This window comes from Bombina bombina, chromosome 5, assembly GCF_027579735.1.
Source record: "Bombina bombina isolate aBomBom1 chromosome 5, aBomBom1.pri, whole genome shotgun sequence".
Lineage (NCBI taxonomy): Eukaryota > Metazoa > Chordata > Amphibia > Anura > Bombinatoridae > Bombina > Bombina bombina.
This window is the reverse complement of record NC_069503.1, coordinates 918,481,201-918,498,053: the sequence shown is the minus strand read 5'-3', so window position 1 is coordinate 918,498,053 and position 16,853 is coordinate 918,481,201. Positions and strand designations below refer to the sequence as shown.

The 16,853-nt window shown below is 41.7% G+C and overlaps 1 protein-coding gene across 1 annotated transcript in view; it reads left to right on the top strand.

Annotated features, from left to right (window-relative positions):
- Positions 1 to 16,853, top strand: part of ARMC1 (armadillo repeat containing 1) — a 374,962-nt gene that overhangs the window by 70,784 nt on the left and 287,325 nt on the right. The window contains 1 exon segment of the mRNA XM_053715076.1: positions 14,776 to 14,797. Within this exon segment, the coding sequence (XP_053571051.1) occupies positions 14,776 to 14,797 (22 nt within the window).

Below are 16,853 nucleotides of genomic sequence, written 5' to 3'. Positions count from 1 at the left end.
CTCTCTCTTTCTCTAATCCTCTGTGTGTGATTGTGTGTCTCTCGCTCTCTTTCTCTCTCTCTCTAACCCTCTGTGTGTCTCTCTCTCTCTCTCTTTCTTTCTCTCTCTAACCCTCTGTGTGTCTCTCTCTCTCTCTTTCTCTCTCTCTCTAACCCTCTGTGTGTGTCTCTTTCTCTCTCTCTCTCTCTCTCTAACCCTCTGTGTGTGTCTCTCTCTCTCTTTCTCTCTCTCTAACCCTCTGTGTGTGTGTGTCTCTCTCTCTTTTTCTCTCTCTCTCTCTAACCCTATGTGTGTCTCTCTCTCTTTCTCTCTCTCTAACCCTCTGCGTGTGTGTCTCTCTCTCTCTCTCTCTCTAACCCTCTGTGTCTCTCTCTCTCTCTCTCTCTCTAACCCTCTGCGTGTGTGTGTCTCTCTCTCTCTCTCTCTAACCCTCTGTGTGTGTCTTTCTCTTTCTCTCTCTAACCCTCTGTGTATGTGTTTCTGTCTACCTTTTATTTATTTAATTAATGAATTGGTAGTGCCATCTGATGGTGTGGCTTTATTTAAAGGGGTGGGGTCAAGCGCCCCACCATCTTTAAATTTCACCAGCCGCCACTGGATCAAGACATTTTTATATTTACTGAATAATGAAAGAATCTATAAGCATAATTTGCAGCATTAAAGTAAAAAGTATGTTTTAAACATATTTTAATGGGCATGGATTTCTAGATCTCATAATCAGAGCAAGCATTTTGTTATCTGGCAAGTGTTTCTGTTACAATCCTTTTAGGCTAAAATCAGATGTTTACTAAGTTGACCAGTTTTCCAAGACACCATTTAAAGGGACATGAAACCCATATGTTTTCTTTCATGATTTAGAAAGAACATGCAATTTAAATAACTTTCCAATTTACATCTAATATCTAATTGTCTTTATTCTTTTGATATCCTTTGTTGGAAATCATATCTAAATATGCTCAGTAGCTGCTGATTGGTGGCTGCACATAGATACCTCATGTGATTGGCTCACCCATGTGAATTGCTATTTCTTCAACAAAGGATATCTAAAGAATGAAGGCGTATCCAAGCCACTGCCTCACCAGCCTCTGACGTCACTGCACGTCACTGATATATATATATATATATATATATATATAATATATAATATATATATATTGTCCACTTTTCCTGTGATCTTTTCAGTTCCTGTTAGAAATGTAAGTGCAGAACACTGTTATATGCCACACAGCCATTGGCTGGACACTCTAGTGACCTATTTATAACCGTTTTATGTAAGAAAAAGAAAAGTAGCATCCCTTAAGCACGCCAAAAAAGTCAAATAAGTCCAACATAAAGGAAACGGGGAGGGGGGTCCCAATCCTCAAAAAAGATTCTTTGAAGAATAATGAACAGAGTATAAATAAAATTACTTTTACTATATCAATAAAGTAAAAAATGAGAAATTAAAAAATAATTTAAAACACTTAAAAAGGTATCAACATACAGAGGCATCCAATTCACAGTACTGATTCTATATGTGCAATAGGAGTCTATATATATATTTAAATAACAGGCCCAATACCAGAAAAGTACAAAGTAGGTAACCACCCCTATTGTATAGTGCAATACGAAACAAAAAGAGAAGAGATATTGCAGCAGCCCATTCATAGTGGGGGCGTGGGCGCCCCTAACTTATTCTATTACCACAAAGCCGCCAGAATGGCCCATATCCTCCCATAGAACGAGATCACAGTTCAAAGTAAATGGCAGATACTAGAACAGGCCACCCTACCTGGTCAGCTTAGACTAGCAGACCTTATATGGTTGTCTAGACATGTCAGATCCTCCTACAAGATTCAGAACTTCATTATTCTGCATGCACTACGCTTCTGGGATAGAATCCGCTCATTGCCACAAATTGCCCCTCATCCCTCCCCTACCCACTCCCTCACGGGCTTGCTAGCAGCTCTCAGGGACTCACATCCATACTTGTGGCAAGTTCATGGCATAAATTGTATAGCTGATTTATTCCCAAGTGGGCGTTTAATCAAGACATCGGACTTATTTCTAAACATAACCCTCCGCAAATCTTACGATTTGAGTTTTGGAGGCTTCGTAGCCTACTGAAATCATGGGGCTTCCTTGACAAGCCGTTACGCGAACCTACTAACTGGGAAAAGAGATGGGCCTCTGGCATTAAGACTCCCCGGGCTCTATCAATCTCATATAGAGATCTAATAAACCCTCCCATTTTCTTCAAGTCAGCTTATATCATGTCCTGGGAAAGAGATCTTCACTTTCGTGCTGAACAGGACGACTGGTCCAAAGCAGCCGCACTCACCAAGCGGGCCCTACATTGCATTACCCTACTAGAATTATACATTAAAATTTGCACACAATGGCACCTCACACCGTTGAGGCTTTTTAAGATCTCATGCCTGAACTCCCCGCTGTGCTGGAGGGACTGTAGGTTGGTGGGATCGCCGGCCCATATTTGGTGGGAGTGCCCAGCATTACAGCCCTTTTGGGTGGAGAATTTGCATAGATGTACACAACTAGACCCCCTTCTAGGGACCACCCCACAGACCTTGCTCTTTAATCTAGACATTAAAACATCGACAACCCCGACAGACCTTCTTAGCATTTATTTGCTCACTGCGGCTAAGTTATCAATAGCCAGACTATGGAAACAGAAAACACTCCCAACTTGGAACGATGTGGTTAGAATAATGACCTACCTGGAACTCATGGAAGGTCCGATTTTCAATCAGCAAAACAAATCACTTTTACACGCGCAGGTGTGGGAGGTCTGGGAGTCACTCAGGTAGACCATAAAGAAAGGTCCGGAAACCAGTGAAAATATTTCAGGCCCATCTTAGCATGGCAGGTAGGACAACTTTCTTGTCCGGAGCCATGGGTCCTTACACCCTGCAGCCTATTCTTCACTTTTCTTTCCTCCTCTTTCCCCCAAATCCCTTTTTTTTTTATTTTATTTTTTTATTTTTTCCTCTCTCCCCCTCTTTCTCTCTCCTATCCCCGCATCACCATCCCTAACCCATTCTATCTCCCTTTCGGTTACTCTTGTCGGTAGCTGGCACATGATACGAAATGTGTCATAATACTATACCTTGATGCTGATACATTTTATACATTGTGCCACCTTGCTCATATAATTTAAACTGTATATAAAATGAATAATGTGGTTTCCTAAATAGACCCTCTTGAGATTACAGCATAATAAAGCCATGAGAGGCTCCTTGGGCCCGTAATGTAGGTACTCTGTATTGTTTGGCAAGTATTACTCTTATGCCTTGTTTTGTTTTTTTTAGCTTAGGCATGATGTTACCATTGATTATTCCTTGTTTATGCATATGTTTTGTAACCAAATTCATGTCAACATCTAATGCCTGTATGCCGGAATTAAACCACAATAAAAACTATTTATAAAAAAAAAAAAAAAAAAAGAGAAGAGAGATGAGAGAGAGAGAGAGAGAGAGAGAGAGAGAGAGAGAGAGACACATATACACTTCCCTCATATGTATCTGACACGCTTAAGTGGTTAAGGAATTTAATTTTAATATCTGCCAGTCAGCTAAGACAAAAATAAAAGCTCTGTGAGTTGTTTGAAACTTGATACTATGATTTTGAAGGATTAGGACATAATGATGGAACCACAATCTCTTGATTGATATTCCTGTTAGAAACAACCTTAGGTAAAAACCCAGGTTTAGTACGCAGAACTACCTTATCTGAATGAAAGATCAGATAAGGAGAATCACAATGTAAGGCAGATAACTCAGAGACTCTTCGAGCCGAGGAAATAGCCATCAAAAACAAAACTTTCCAAGATAAAAGCTTAATATCAATGGAATGAAGGGGTTCAAACGGAACACCCTGAAGAACTTTAAGAACCAAGTTTAAGCTCCACGGAGGAGCAACAGCTTTAAACACAGGCTTAATTCTAGCCAAAGCCTGACAAAAGGCCTGGACGTCTGGATGCTCTGCCAGACGTTTGTGTAAAAGAATAGACAGAGCTGAAATCTGTCCTTTTAGCGAACTAGCGGATAAACCCTTTTCTAAACCCTCTTGTAGAAAAGCTAATATCCTAGGAATCCTAACCTTACTCCATGAGTAACTCTTGGATTCGCACCAATATAAATATTTACGCCATTTCTTATGGTAAATTTTTCTTGTCACAGGTTTCCGAGCCTGAATTAATGTATCAATAATCGAATCCGAAAACCCACGCTTTGATAGAATCAAGCGTTCAATTTCCAGGCAGTCAGCTTCAGAGAAATTAGGTTTGGATGGTTGAAAGGACCCTGAATTAGAAGGTCCTGCCTCAGAGGAAGAGACCATGGTGGACAGGACGACATGTCCACTAGGTCTGCATACCAGGTCCTGCGTGGCCACGCAGGCGCTATCAGAATTACCGATGCCCTCTCCTGTTTGATCCTGGCAATCAGCCGAGGAAGCAACGGAAATGGTGGAAACACATAAGCTATGTTGAAAATCCAAGGGGCTGCTAATGCATCTACCAGCACCGCTCCCGGGTCCCTGGACCTGGATCCGTAACAAGGAAGCTTCGCGTTCTGGCGAGATGCCATGAGATCCAGATCCGGTTTGCCTCAACGACGAATCAGTTGAGCAAATACCTCCGGGTGAAGTTCCCACTCTCCCGGATGAAAAGTCTGGCGACTTAGGAAATCCGCCTCCCAGTTCTCTACGCCTGGGATGTGAATCGCTGACAGGTGGCAAGAGTGAGACTCTGCCCCCAGCTCCTCTCGCGACCTCCTTTGTTGAGGGTTGCAAGAGAATGACTGGATATGACATGTGAGGGGAGGAGCTATATAGCAGCTCTGCTTGGGTGATCCTCTTGCAACTTCCTGTTGGGAAGGAGAATATATCCCATAAGTAATGGATGACCCGTGGACTGAACACACTTAACAAGAGAAATATATATATATATATATATATATATATATATATATATATATATATATATATTTATTATATATACAGGTAGCCCTCAGTTTACGCCGGGGTTAGGTTCCAGAAGGAATGGTTGTAAATCGAAACCGTTGTAAATTGAAACCCAGTTTATAATGTAAACCAATGGGAGGTGAGGGAGTTAGGTTTCAGGCCCCTCTCAAAATTGGCATAAGTCACCTAATACATTATATTTAAAGCTTTGAAATAAAGACTTTAAATGCTTAACAGCATTATGAACCTAATAAAATAATCACATAACACAGAAAATATAATTAAACTAAGTTAAATTAACAAAAACATTTGCTAAACAGCATTATAAACCTAATAAAATAATCACACAACAGACTTTTCTTGCATTTTTCTGCAAACAGTTCTTTATATGCATTCCAATCTGGACTGATTTATAGACAGGAAGACCTTGTTCCTTTGCAAGCTGCTCGATAGCTCAGGTCTGGTTAAACTGATTAATTTCAGCTTGCTTGGCTTGCATATCTTTGCTGCAACACAAGCGGACAGCTCCACCTACTGGATATTTTAATCAATGCACTGCTTCTCAATGACAGAAAAAGTACTCAAAGTGCCACTATAGATTCAAACTAAATCTTCAAATATCCCTATATAGCAATTATAGCCTAATAGAGTGATATGGATATACACATAAAAAATTGTATCAACTAATGTGACACCATAAACATACCAAAGACACAAAGTGAGAAAACCTAATACCCAACAAGAATTAAACAACGTCCCATCTCAAGTGTACTGCACAAACAGGAGCAATGTAAGCAAACAGTCTCAGGTTGTGGACAGATGTCGAAATAAAGTTCAGGCAATGAGGTAGTGGTGCGTAATACAGGAATATGCAGATATATATATAGAATGATACAGTCTCACCTCTGTTTTTTGTTTTTAGGTTCACACAGTATTCCGCTGTTTTTCCCCTTTTACGGTCACAGAATTACCGCTGGGTTTCTGCACACTCGCACCCACCAGGGGGGGCGTGTACAGTGCTGTATCAGATGTAATCCACAAAACGTTCCGTAAGTCTTTACACTCACTTGCCGCTTGCCGAGTGTTCAGCCGATTCACTCCTTCTGAGGATCAGAGGCCTACCGCCCACCAGGGGGCGTGTCCAGGACTCTACCGGACAATCCTCCAATCCGAGTGCTCGACTGATTTTCGTCACACCCGTTGTCCACCAATCCAGGGATTGAAGTCTGGAACCATAGGAATCCTCCGTTCAGGTAGACGGAACTTTAGCACCGAACCGGCTTTTCACATGTGTGATAATGGGATATCCCAGCTGCCGCTTGTCCAATACAGACCAAAACATTTCCGGTGGTTGCTCCCAGAAAAGCAGAGAAGTGGACGAGGCAGGGAACTAACGCTCTCCAGGCTAAAGTATAAAGTCCACCAAAGAAAACAAGTGAGAGCGCTAGTATAAAAATAAAATATAACCTTTATTGGTATATATAAAATAAAGTAGGACAACACAGTGTCAAAAGAGCAAAGATGGGGCACCTCTGGCTGGCAGGCTTACGCGTTTCGGCATAGCCGTAATCATAGCATACTGAAGCCAGCCACAGGTGTTCCTTATGTACATAAGTAAGAACAACCTCATTGGCTAAAAACATATTGAAAAACAACACGCCCTGAGTTTATTTTAACCCCATACATACTGGTTGTGAACTAAAGATAACAGAGCAACAAGAGGTCATGAAACCATTTCTTGTACATATATTTTTCTGGTATTAACAAATAAATGAAATAAATACCAAGTTTAAATACTATTATCTACAATGTATTTGTTTGACCTGAATATTCTTTAACAAAGCCATAATGATACAAATTATGAATTAAAGGTCAAACAAGTGGCAAAGAGTTATTTAATTTCCAAATACTTATTTTTCTGGATTTGTGGTTGTGTACCACACATGAGAGTAAGGGCCACTTATTCAGGCTTCTAAGAACCTAATACACAACTATGCGTTCATGTATACCGCTTGATTGTTTAGACCCACTTTTGGGACTCTGGTTTCCATCTTAAAAATCCACAGCATCTCTCTTTTAGAGAGTGCTACTTCACGATCACCCCCTCTTCTCGGTCTAGGTACCATATCAATAGGCTGCCAAGAAAAACAAGTCAGATCTTGTCCGTGGATTTGGGCGAAGTGATGTACTATAGGAGTAGTAGCCTTGCCCACTCTAATGGTGGACAGGTGCTTTCTAATCCTACTTCTGATGTCCCTTGTAGTGAGCCCAATGTATTGTTTTCCACATCTAGTGCAGGTAACGCAATAGATCACGAAGGTAGATGTACAATTTAGGCAGAAATTTATTTCATAGGAGATACCAGTCACAGTGGAGCAAAAGTGTTCTGACACAGTCAGATATTCACATGCCCCACATCTAGAGCTACCACATTTGTAGGACCCTTTGCTAGTTAACCAAGCACTTCCTTGTGAAATGGATTTCGGTAGGACAGTTGGAGACAAGATATTTCCTATAGTTTTGTTACGTCTATAGGAACATCTAAGTCCTTCTTTTACGCATTGTATTAGTCTGTCATCTGCCACCAGCATATTAAAGTGATGTTTTACAATATTACAGACCGCTTCATACTGGTCGCTGTAGTCTGTCACGAAGGTTACCCCTTTCATGGTGTCCTTGGTTTTCCGATCTTTGTCTTTTAAAAGATCTTGTCTGTTCAGATTCTTAACTTCCCTCTGGGCCCTATTAACCACCTTTTTTGAATAGCCTCTCTGTAGGAGGCGTTTTTTAACTTCCATCATCTGTATCTCACCTTCTCTGGTGTCAGAGCAATTACGTTTTGCCCTCATAAGTTGGCCTTTCGCTATGCCATATGGCACATGCTTGGGGTGGCAGCTCTTGGCATGCAACAAAGAGTTGCCAGAGATTGGTTTTCTGTACAGACATGTTTTTACTGAGCCCTGAGGGCTACCACTTAAGACTACATCCAGATAGTTAATCTGAGTCTGTTGAATCTCACTCGTAAATTTAAGGCCTATGTCATTGACATTAAGCCCTTCTATGAATGTTTTTAGGACATTATAGTCACCGTGCCATATGAGAATCAGATCGTCGATAAAACGGCGATAAAAAACGATACAATTACGTGATAGGTTCCTATCTCCAAAGATGTGGGACAGCTCCCACCAACCCATAAAGAGGTTGGCATAGGAGGGGGCAAACTTGGCCCCCATCGCCGTCCCACATCTCTGGAGATAAAAGACACCCTGAAACTCAAAAAAGTTGTGAGTTAATAAAAACTCAGTCACCTGTAGAATATACTGTTGGAAATCTGTCGTGAAAGAGGACCAATTTTTTTAGAAAAAATGATACAGCTTCCAATCCTTTGGAATGTGGAATGGTAGAATAAAGTGCTGTAACATCAATGGTTGCCCATAGATGTACCCCTTCCTGCCATTTAATGTCCTGTACCAAATTCATTAAGTGCTTGGTATCTTTAAGAAAACTGGGGAGTGATTCCACAAATGGATGTAGGATCATATCCAACCATTGGGACAGGTGTTCAAAAAGAGACCCTATACCACTTACTATTGGACGTCCTCTGACATCCTGCAGGGACTTGTGCACCTTTGGATGGTGATGGAAAACAGGAGTAACCGTATGTTCAACATATAGGTATGACATAGTTTCTTTTATCAATAAAGCCATTTTCCATCCCTTCGTCCAAAAGGTGCAATAGTTCTCTCTGAAAACGAGAGGTTGGATTGGTTGGTAGTACTGAATAGCAGCAATCATCATTTAATTGACGCAGTGCTTCGTTTATATAATCAATTCTATTCAGTACTACCACCGAGCCACCTTTGTCCGCATTTTTCACCACAATATTCTGGTTATTAGCCAAAGAGGAAAGGGCTTCCCTTTCAGCTCTACCCAAATTATCAGGTCTCTGTTTTGAAGACTTTGATAATGTTCTTAGATCACTCTCCACTCTTTTATAGAAGTTTTCAATAACTGTTCCCCTACTATGTATGGGGTAAAATTTAGATGGCGATTTAAGACTTTTCACTTTATTTGTACTAAGTCTAACCCCTGGCTGATTGCCTTCTATAAAAAGAGTGTTGAGTGAAACCAAATCACAAGAGTCAGGAAACGAAAGATCAGTGTTGAGATTAGTGGTAACCCACTGTGTACCCCGACTTTCATCTGGTGGTACTACATCTCCACCTGAATAATGACCCTTCAATGTAACATTGCGGATTAGACGATTTACATCAATTACAGTTTTAAAGAGATTGAAACTTGTAGATGGCACAAATCCCAATCCCAGGCTCAGTACATATATCTGAGTCTCAGACAATGTTTCATCTGAAAGATTAATCACACATGTTACTTGTACTTCGTTTGGTTCCTTATCTCTCTCAGTTTGTACCCTCTTTTTGCCTGTCCCATAGCCCCTCCCCTGTCGGGGTTGCTCTGGGGCAAGGAAAAAACCTGCTGTACTTGTTCATGTCCAATATCAGGGTTAGCGGGTAAAGCTGACCTCATGGTGTTAGCCACAATTACAGTACTACCAACCAATCCAACCTCTCGTTTTCAGAGAGAACTATTGCACCTTTTGGACGAAGGGATGGAAAATGGCTTTATTGATAAAGAAACTATGTCATACCTATATGTTGAACATCCGGTTACTCCTGTTTTCCATCACCTTCCAAAGGTGCACAAGTCCCTGCAGGATGTCAGAGGACGTCCAATAGTAAGTGGTATAGGGTCTCTTTTTGAACACCTGTCCCAATGGTTGGATATCCATTTGTGGAATCACTCCCCAGTTTTCTTAAAGATACCAAGCACTTAATGAATTTGGTACAGGACATTAAATGGCAGGAAGGGGTACATCTATGGGCAACCATTGATGTTACAGCACTTTATTCTACCATTTCACATTCCAAAGGATTGGAAGCTGTATCATTTTTTCTAAAAAATTGGTCCTCTTTCACGACAGATTTCCAACAGTATATTCTACAGGTGACTGAGTTTTTATTAACTCACAACTTTTTTGAGTTTCAGGGTGTCTTTTATCTCCAGAGATGTGGGACGGCGATGGGGGCCAAGTTTGCCCCCTCCTATGCCAACCTCTTTATGGGTTGGTGGGAGCTGTCCCACATCTTTGGAGATAGGAACCTATCACGTAATTGTATCGTTTTTTATCGCCGTTTTATCGACGATCTGATTCTCATATGGCACAGTGACTATAATGTCCTGAAAACATTCATAGAAGGGCTTAATGTCAATGACATAGGCCATAAATTTACGAGTGAGATTCAACAGACTCAGATTAACTATCTGGATGTAGTCTTAAGTGGTAGCCCTCAGGGCTCAGTAAAAACATGTCTGTACAGAAAACCAATCTCTGGCAACTCTTTGTTGCATGCCAAGAGCTGCCACCCCAAGCATGTGCCATATGGCATAGCGAAAGGCCAACTTATGAGGGCAAAACGTAATTGCTCTGACACCAGAGAAGGTGAGATACAGATGATGGAAGTTAAAAAACGCCTCCTACAGAGAGGCTATCCAAAAAAGGTGGTTAATAGGGCCCAGAGGGCAGTTAAGAATCTGAACAGACAAGATCTTTTAAAAGACAAAGATCGGAAAACCAAGGACACCATGAAAGGGGTAACCTTCGTGACAGACTACAGCGACCAGTATGAAGCGGTCTGTAATATTGTAAAACATCACTTTAATATGCTGGTGGCAGATGACAGACTAATACAATGCGTAAAAGAAGGACTTAGATGTTCCTATAGACGTAACAAAACTATAGGAAATATCTTGTCTCCAACTGTCCTACCGAAATCCATTTCACAAGGAAGTGCTTGGTTAACTAGCAAAGGGTCCTACAAATGTGGTAGCTCTAGATGTGGGGCATGTGAATATCTGACTGTGTCAGAACACTTTTGCTCCACTGTGACTGGTATCTCCTATGAAATAAATTTCTGCCTAAATTGTACATCTACCTTCGTGATCTATTGCGTTACCTGCACTAGATGTGGAAAACAATACATTGGGCTCACTACAAGGGACATCAGAAGTAGGATTAGAAAGCACCTGTCCACCATTAGAGTGGGCAAGGCTACTACTCCTATAGTACATCACTTCGCCCAAATCCACGGACAAGATCTGACTTGTTTTTCTTGGCAGCCTATTGATATGGTACCTAGACCGAGAAGAGGGGGTGATCGTGAAGTAGCACTCTCTAAAAGAGAGATGCTGTGGATTTTTAAGATGGAAACCAGAGTCCCAAAAGGATTGAACTCTGAGTTTGATCTTATAAATTACTGGGAATAGAAATGAATGTTTCATTCCATGCTATGTCTATACAATTATATTCCTAAAGATTATTCTCACTGCTACTCATATTAAATAAACAATCATCTTAAACACTACACTTATTTGTATATATGTACATATTACAGTTTCATTCTAGAGATATAACTACTAACTATTCCATCTCTTAGAATATAGGCTTTTGTAGAATTTTTTAAAAATATGTCATCCTACGGATCAAGAAAATAGGAGATTGTGTCTCTATATGTATATTTCAAACATCAATGCATAACATAATTTATGCTTACCTGATAAATTCCTTTCTTCTGTAGTGTGATCAGTCCACGGGTCATCATTACTTCTGGGATATTACTCCTCCCCAACAGGAAGTGCAAGAGGATTCACCCAGCAGAGTTGCATATAGCCCCTCCCCTCTACGTCACCCCCAGTCATTCGACCAAGGACCAACGAGAAAGGGGGAACCAAGGGTGTAGTGGTGACTGGAGTATAATTTAAAAATAATTACCTGCCTTAAAAAACAGGGCGGGCCGTGGAGTGATCACACTACAGAAGAAAGGAATTTATCAGGTAAGCATAAATTATGTTTTCTTCTGTTAAGTGTGATCAGTCCACGGGTCATCATTACTTCTGGGATACCAATACCAAAGCAAAAGTACACGGATGACGGGAGGGATAGGCAGGCTCTTTTATACAGAAGGAACCACTGCCTGAAGAACCTTTCTCCCAAAAATAGCCTCCGAGGAAGCAAATGTGTCAAATTTGTAAAATTTGGAAAAAGTATGAAGCGAAGACCAAGTTGCAGCCTTGCAAATCTGTTCAACAGAGGCCTCATTCTTAAAGGCCCAAGTGGAAGCCACAGCTCTAGTGAAATGAGCTGTAATTCTTTCAGGAGGTTGCTGTCCAGCAGTCTCATAGGCTAAACGTATTATGCTACGAAGCCAAAAAGAGAGAGAGGTAGCAGAAGCTTTTTGACCTCTCCTCTGACCAGAGTAAACGACAAACAGGGAAGACGTCTGTCGAAATTCTTTAGTTGCCTGTAAGTAAAATTTTAGGGCACGAACTACATCCAGATTGTGCAGAAGACGTTCCTTCTTTGAAGAAGGATTTGGACACAAAGATGGAACAACAATCTCCTGATTGATATTCCTGTTAGTGACTACCTTGGGTAAGAACCCAGGTTTAGTACGCAGAACTACCTTATCCGAATGAAAAATCAAATAAGGAGAATCACAATGTAAGGCTGATAATTCAGAGACTCTTCGAGCCGATGAAATAGCCATTAAAAATAGAACTTTCCAAGATAACAACTTTATATCAATGGAATGGAGGGGTTCAAACGGAACGCCCTGTAAAACGTTAAGAACAAGATTTAAACTCCATGGTGGAGCAACAGTCTTAAACACAGGCTTAATCCTCGCTAAAGCCTGACAAAAAGCCTGAACGTCTGGCACTTCTGACAAACGTTTGTGTAACAGAATAGACAGAGCTGAGATCTGTCCCTTTAATGAACTAGCAGATAAACCCTTTTCTAAACCTTCTTGTAGAAAAGACAATATCCTAGGAATCCTAACCTTACTCCAAGAGTAACCTTTGGATTCACACCAATATAGGTATTTACGCCATATTTTATGGTAAATCTTTCTGGTAACAGGCTTCCTGGCCTGTATTAAGGTGTCAATAACTGACTCAGAAAACCCACGTCTTGATAAAATCAAACGTTCAATTTCCAAGCAGTCAGCTTCAGAGAAGTTAGATTTTGATGTTTGAAAGGACCCTGTATCAGGAGGTCCTGTTTCAGAGGTAGAGACCAAGGTGGACAGGATGACATGTCCACCAGGTCTGCATACCAAGTCCTGCGTGGCCATGCAGGTGCTATCAGAATCACTGATGCTCTCTCCTGTTTGATTCTGGCAATCAATCGAGGAAGCATCGGGAAGGGTGGAAACACATAAGCCATCCTGAAGTCCCAAGGTGCCGTCAGGGCATCTATTAGGACTGCTCCTGGATCCCTGGATCTGGACCCGTACCGAGGAAGCTTGGCGTTCTGTCGAGACGCCATGAGATCTATCTCCGGCTTGCCCCAACGTCGAAGTATTTGGGCAAAGACCTCCGGATGAAGTTCCCATTCCCCCGGATGAAAAGTCTGACGACTTAAGAAATCCGCCTCCCAATTCTCCACTCCCGGGATGTGGATTGCTGACAGGTGGCAAGAGTGAGACTCTGCCCAGCGAATTATCTTTGATACTTCCATCATTGCTAGGGAGCTCCTTGTCCCTCCCTGATGGTTGATGTAAGCTACAGTCGTGATGTTGTCCGACTGAAACCTGATGAACCCCCGAGTTGTCAACTGGGGCCAAGCCAGGAGGGCATTGAGAACTGCTCTCAATTCCAGAATGTTTATTGGCAGGAGACTCTCCTCCTGACTCCATTGTCCCTGAGCCTTCAGAGAATTCCAGACGGCACCCCAACCTAGAAGGCTGGCGTCTGTTGTTACAATTGTCCAGTCTGGTCTGCTGAATGGCATCCCCCTGGACAGATGTGGCTGAGAAAGCCACCATAGAAGAGAATTTCTGGTCTCTTGATCCAGATTCAGAGAAGGGGACAAGTCTGAGTAATCCCCATTCCACTGACTTAGCATGCACAATTGCAGTGGTCTGAGGTGTAAGCGAGCAAATGGCACTATGTCCATTGCTGCTACCATTAGGCCGATTACCTCCATGCATTGAGCCACCGATGGGTGTTGAATGGAATGAAGGGTGCGGCAAGCACTTTGAAGTCTAGTTAACCTGTCTTCTGTCAGGTAAATCTTCATTTCTACAGAATCTATAAGAGTCCCCAGGAAGGGAACTCTTGTAAGTGGAACGAGTGAACTTTTCTTTTCGTTCACCTTCCATCCATGTGACCTTAGAAATGCCAGTACTAACTCTGTATGAGACTTGGCAGTTTGAAAGCTTGAAGCTTGTATCAGAATGTCGTCTAGGTAAGGAGCTACCGAAATTCCCCGCGGTCTTAGTACCGCCAGAAGAGCACCTAGAACCTTTGTGAAGATTCTTGGAGCTGTAGCCAATCCGAATGGAAGAGCCACAAACTGGTAATGCCTGTCTAGAAAGGCAAACCTTAGATACCGGTAATGATCTTTGTGAATCGGTATGTGAAGGTAAGCATCCTTTAAATCCACTGTGGTCATGTACTGACCCTCTTGGATCATGGGTAAAATTGTCCGGATAGTCTCCATTTTGAATGATGGAACTCTTAGGAATTTGTTTAGGATCTTTAAATCCAGTATTGGTCTGAAAGTTCCCTCTTTTTTGGGAACCACAAACAGATTTGAGTAAAACCCTTGTCCCTGTTCCGACCGTGGAACTGGATGGATTACTCCCATTAACAATAGTTCTTGTATGCAGCGTAGAAACGCTTCTTTCTTTGTTTGGTTTGTCGACAACCTTGACAGATGAAATCTCTCTCTTGGAGGAGAGTGTTTGAAGTCCAGAAGGTATCCCTGAGATATTATCTCTAGCGCCCAGGGATCCTGGACATCTCTTGCCCAAGCCTGGGCGAAGAGAGAAAGTCTGCCCACCACTAGATCCGATCCCGGATCGGGGGCCCTCAATTCATGCTGTTTTAGTGGCAGCTGCAGGCTTCCTGGCCTGCTTGCCCTTGTTCCAGGACTGGTTAGGTCTCCAGCCTTGTCTGTAGCGAGCACCAGATCCTTCTTGTTTTGGAGTAGTGGAAGATGATGCTGCTCCTGCTTTGAAATTCCGAAAGGAACGAAAATTAGACTGTCTAGCCTTAGGTTTGGCTTTGTCTTGAGGTAGGGCGTGGCCCTTACCTCCTGTAATGTCAGCGATAATTTCTTTCAAACCAGGCCCAAATAAGGTCTGTCCCTTGAAAGGTATATTAAGTAATTTGGACTTAGAAGTTACATCAGCTGACCAGGATTTTAGCCACAGTGCTCTGCGCGCTTGAATGGCGAATCCGGAATTCTTAGCCGTAAGTTTAATTAAATGTACTACGGCTTCCGAAATGAATGAATTAGATAGCTTAAGTACTCTAAGCCTGTCTGAAATGTCGTCCAGCGTAGCTGAACCAAGATTCTCTTCTAAAGACTCAATCCAGAATGCCGCTGCAGCCGTGATCGGCGCAATGCATGCAAGGGGTTGCAATATAAAACCTTGTTGAACAAACATTTTCTTAAGGTAACCCTCTAATTTTTTATCCATTGGATCTGAAAAGGCACAGCTATCCTCTACCGGGATAGTGGTACGTTTAGCTAAAGTAGAAACTGCTCCCTCCACCTTAGGGACCGTTTGCCATAAATCCCGTGTGGTGGTGTCTATTGGAAACATCTTTCTAAATATTGGAGGGGGTGAGAACGGCACACCGGGTCTATCCCACTCCTTAGTAATAATTTAAGTTAGTCTTTTAGGTATAGGAAAAACGTCAGTACTTGTTGGTACAGCAAAATATTTATCCAACCTACACATTTTCTCGGGTATTGCAACTGTGTTACAATCATTCAGGGCCGCTAACACCTCCCCTAGTAAAACACGGAGGTTTTCCAGCTTAAATTTAAAATTTGAAATATCTGAATCCAATCTGTTTGGATCAGAACCGTCAGCCGCAGAATGAAGCTCTCCGTCCTCATGTTCTGCAAGTTGTGACGCAGTATCTGACATGGCCCTAACATTATCAGCGCACTCTGTTCTCACTCCAGAGTGATCACGCTTGCCCCTTAGTTCTGGCAATTTAGCCAAAACCTCAGTCATAACAGTAGCCATATCTTGTAATGTTATTTGTAATGGCCGCCCAGATGTACTTGGCGTCGCCATATCGCGCACGTCCCGAGCGGGAGATGCAGGTACTGTCACGTGAGGCGAGTTAGTCGGCATAACTCTCCCCTCGTTGTTTGGTGAAATTTGTTCAATTTGTACAGATTGACTTTTATTTAATGTAGCATCAATACAGTTAGTACATAAATTTCTATTGGGCTCCACCTTGGCTTTAGTACAAATAGTACAGGTCTCATCTTCTGAATCAGACATGTTTAACAAACTAGCAAATAAACTTGCAATTTGGAAATACTATACAAGTAAAATACAATGAAAAAAACGAACTGTGCTTGAAAAGCACTGAATATATATAACAGATGAAATCAATCAGCTTTGTAAAACAAAATGCAACTTAGTAAAGGCTTGTACCCAGTAGCAAGAAATAACTAACCCTGAGGCATAAAAAAGTTAAAGAATAAACGTTTTTTTATCACAGTCAACTACAATCTTACAGCTCTGTTAGATTACTTCCCTCAAATTAGTTTTGAAGATCCCTGGGTTCTGTAGAGATAACCGGAACATGCAGGAAAAAACAATGAGCTTTTGACTGAAATTTTTGATGCGTAGCAAAAGCGCCAAAAAAAGGTCCCACCCCCTCACACACAACAGTGAGAGAGATTAAAAACTGTCATAATTAGATCCAGCAACTGCCAAGTGGAAAAATAGTGCCCAAACATTTTATTCACCCAGTACCTCAGAAAATGAAAACGATTTTACATT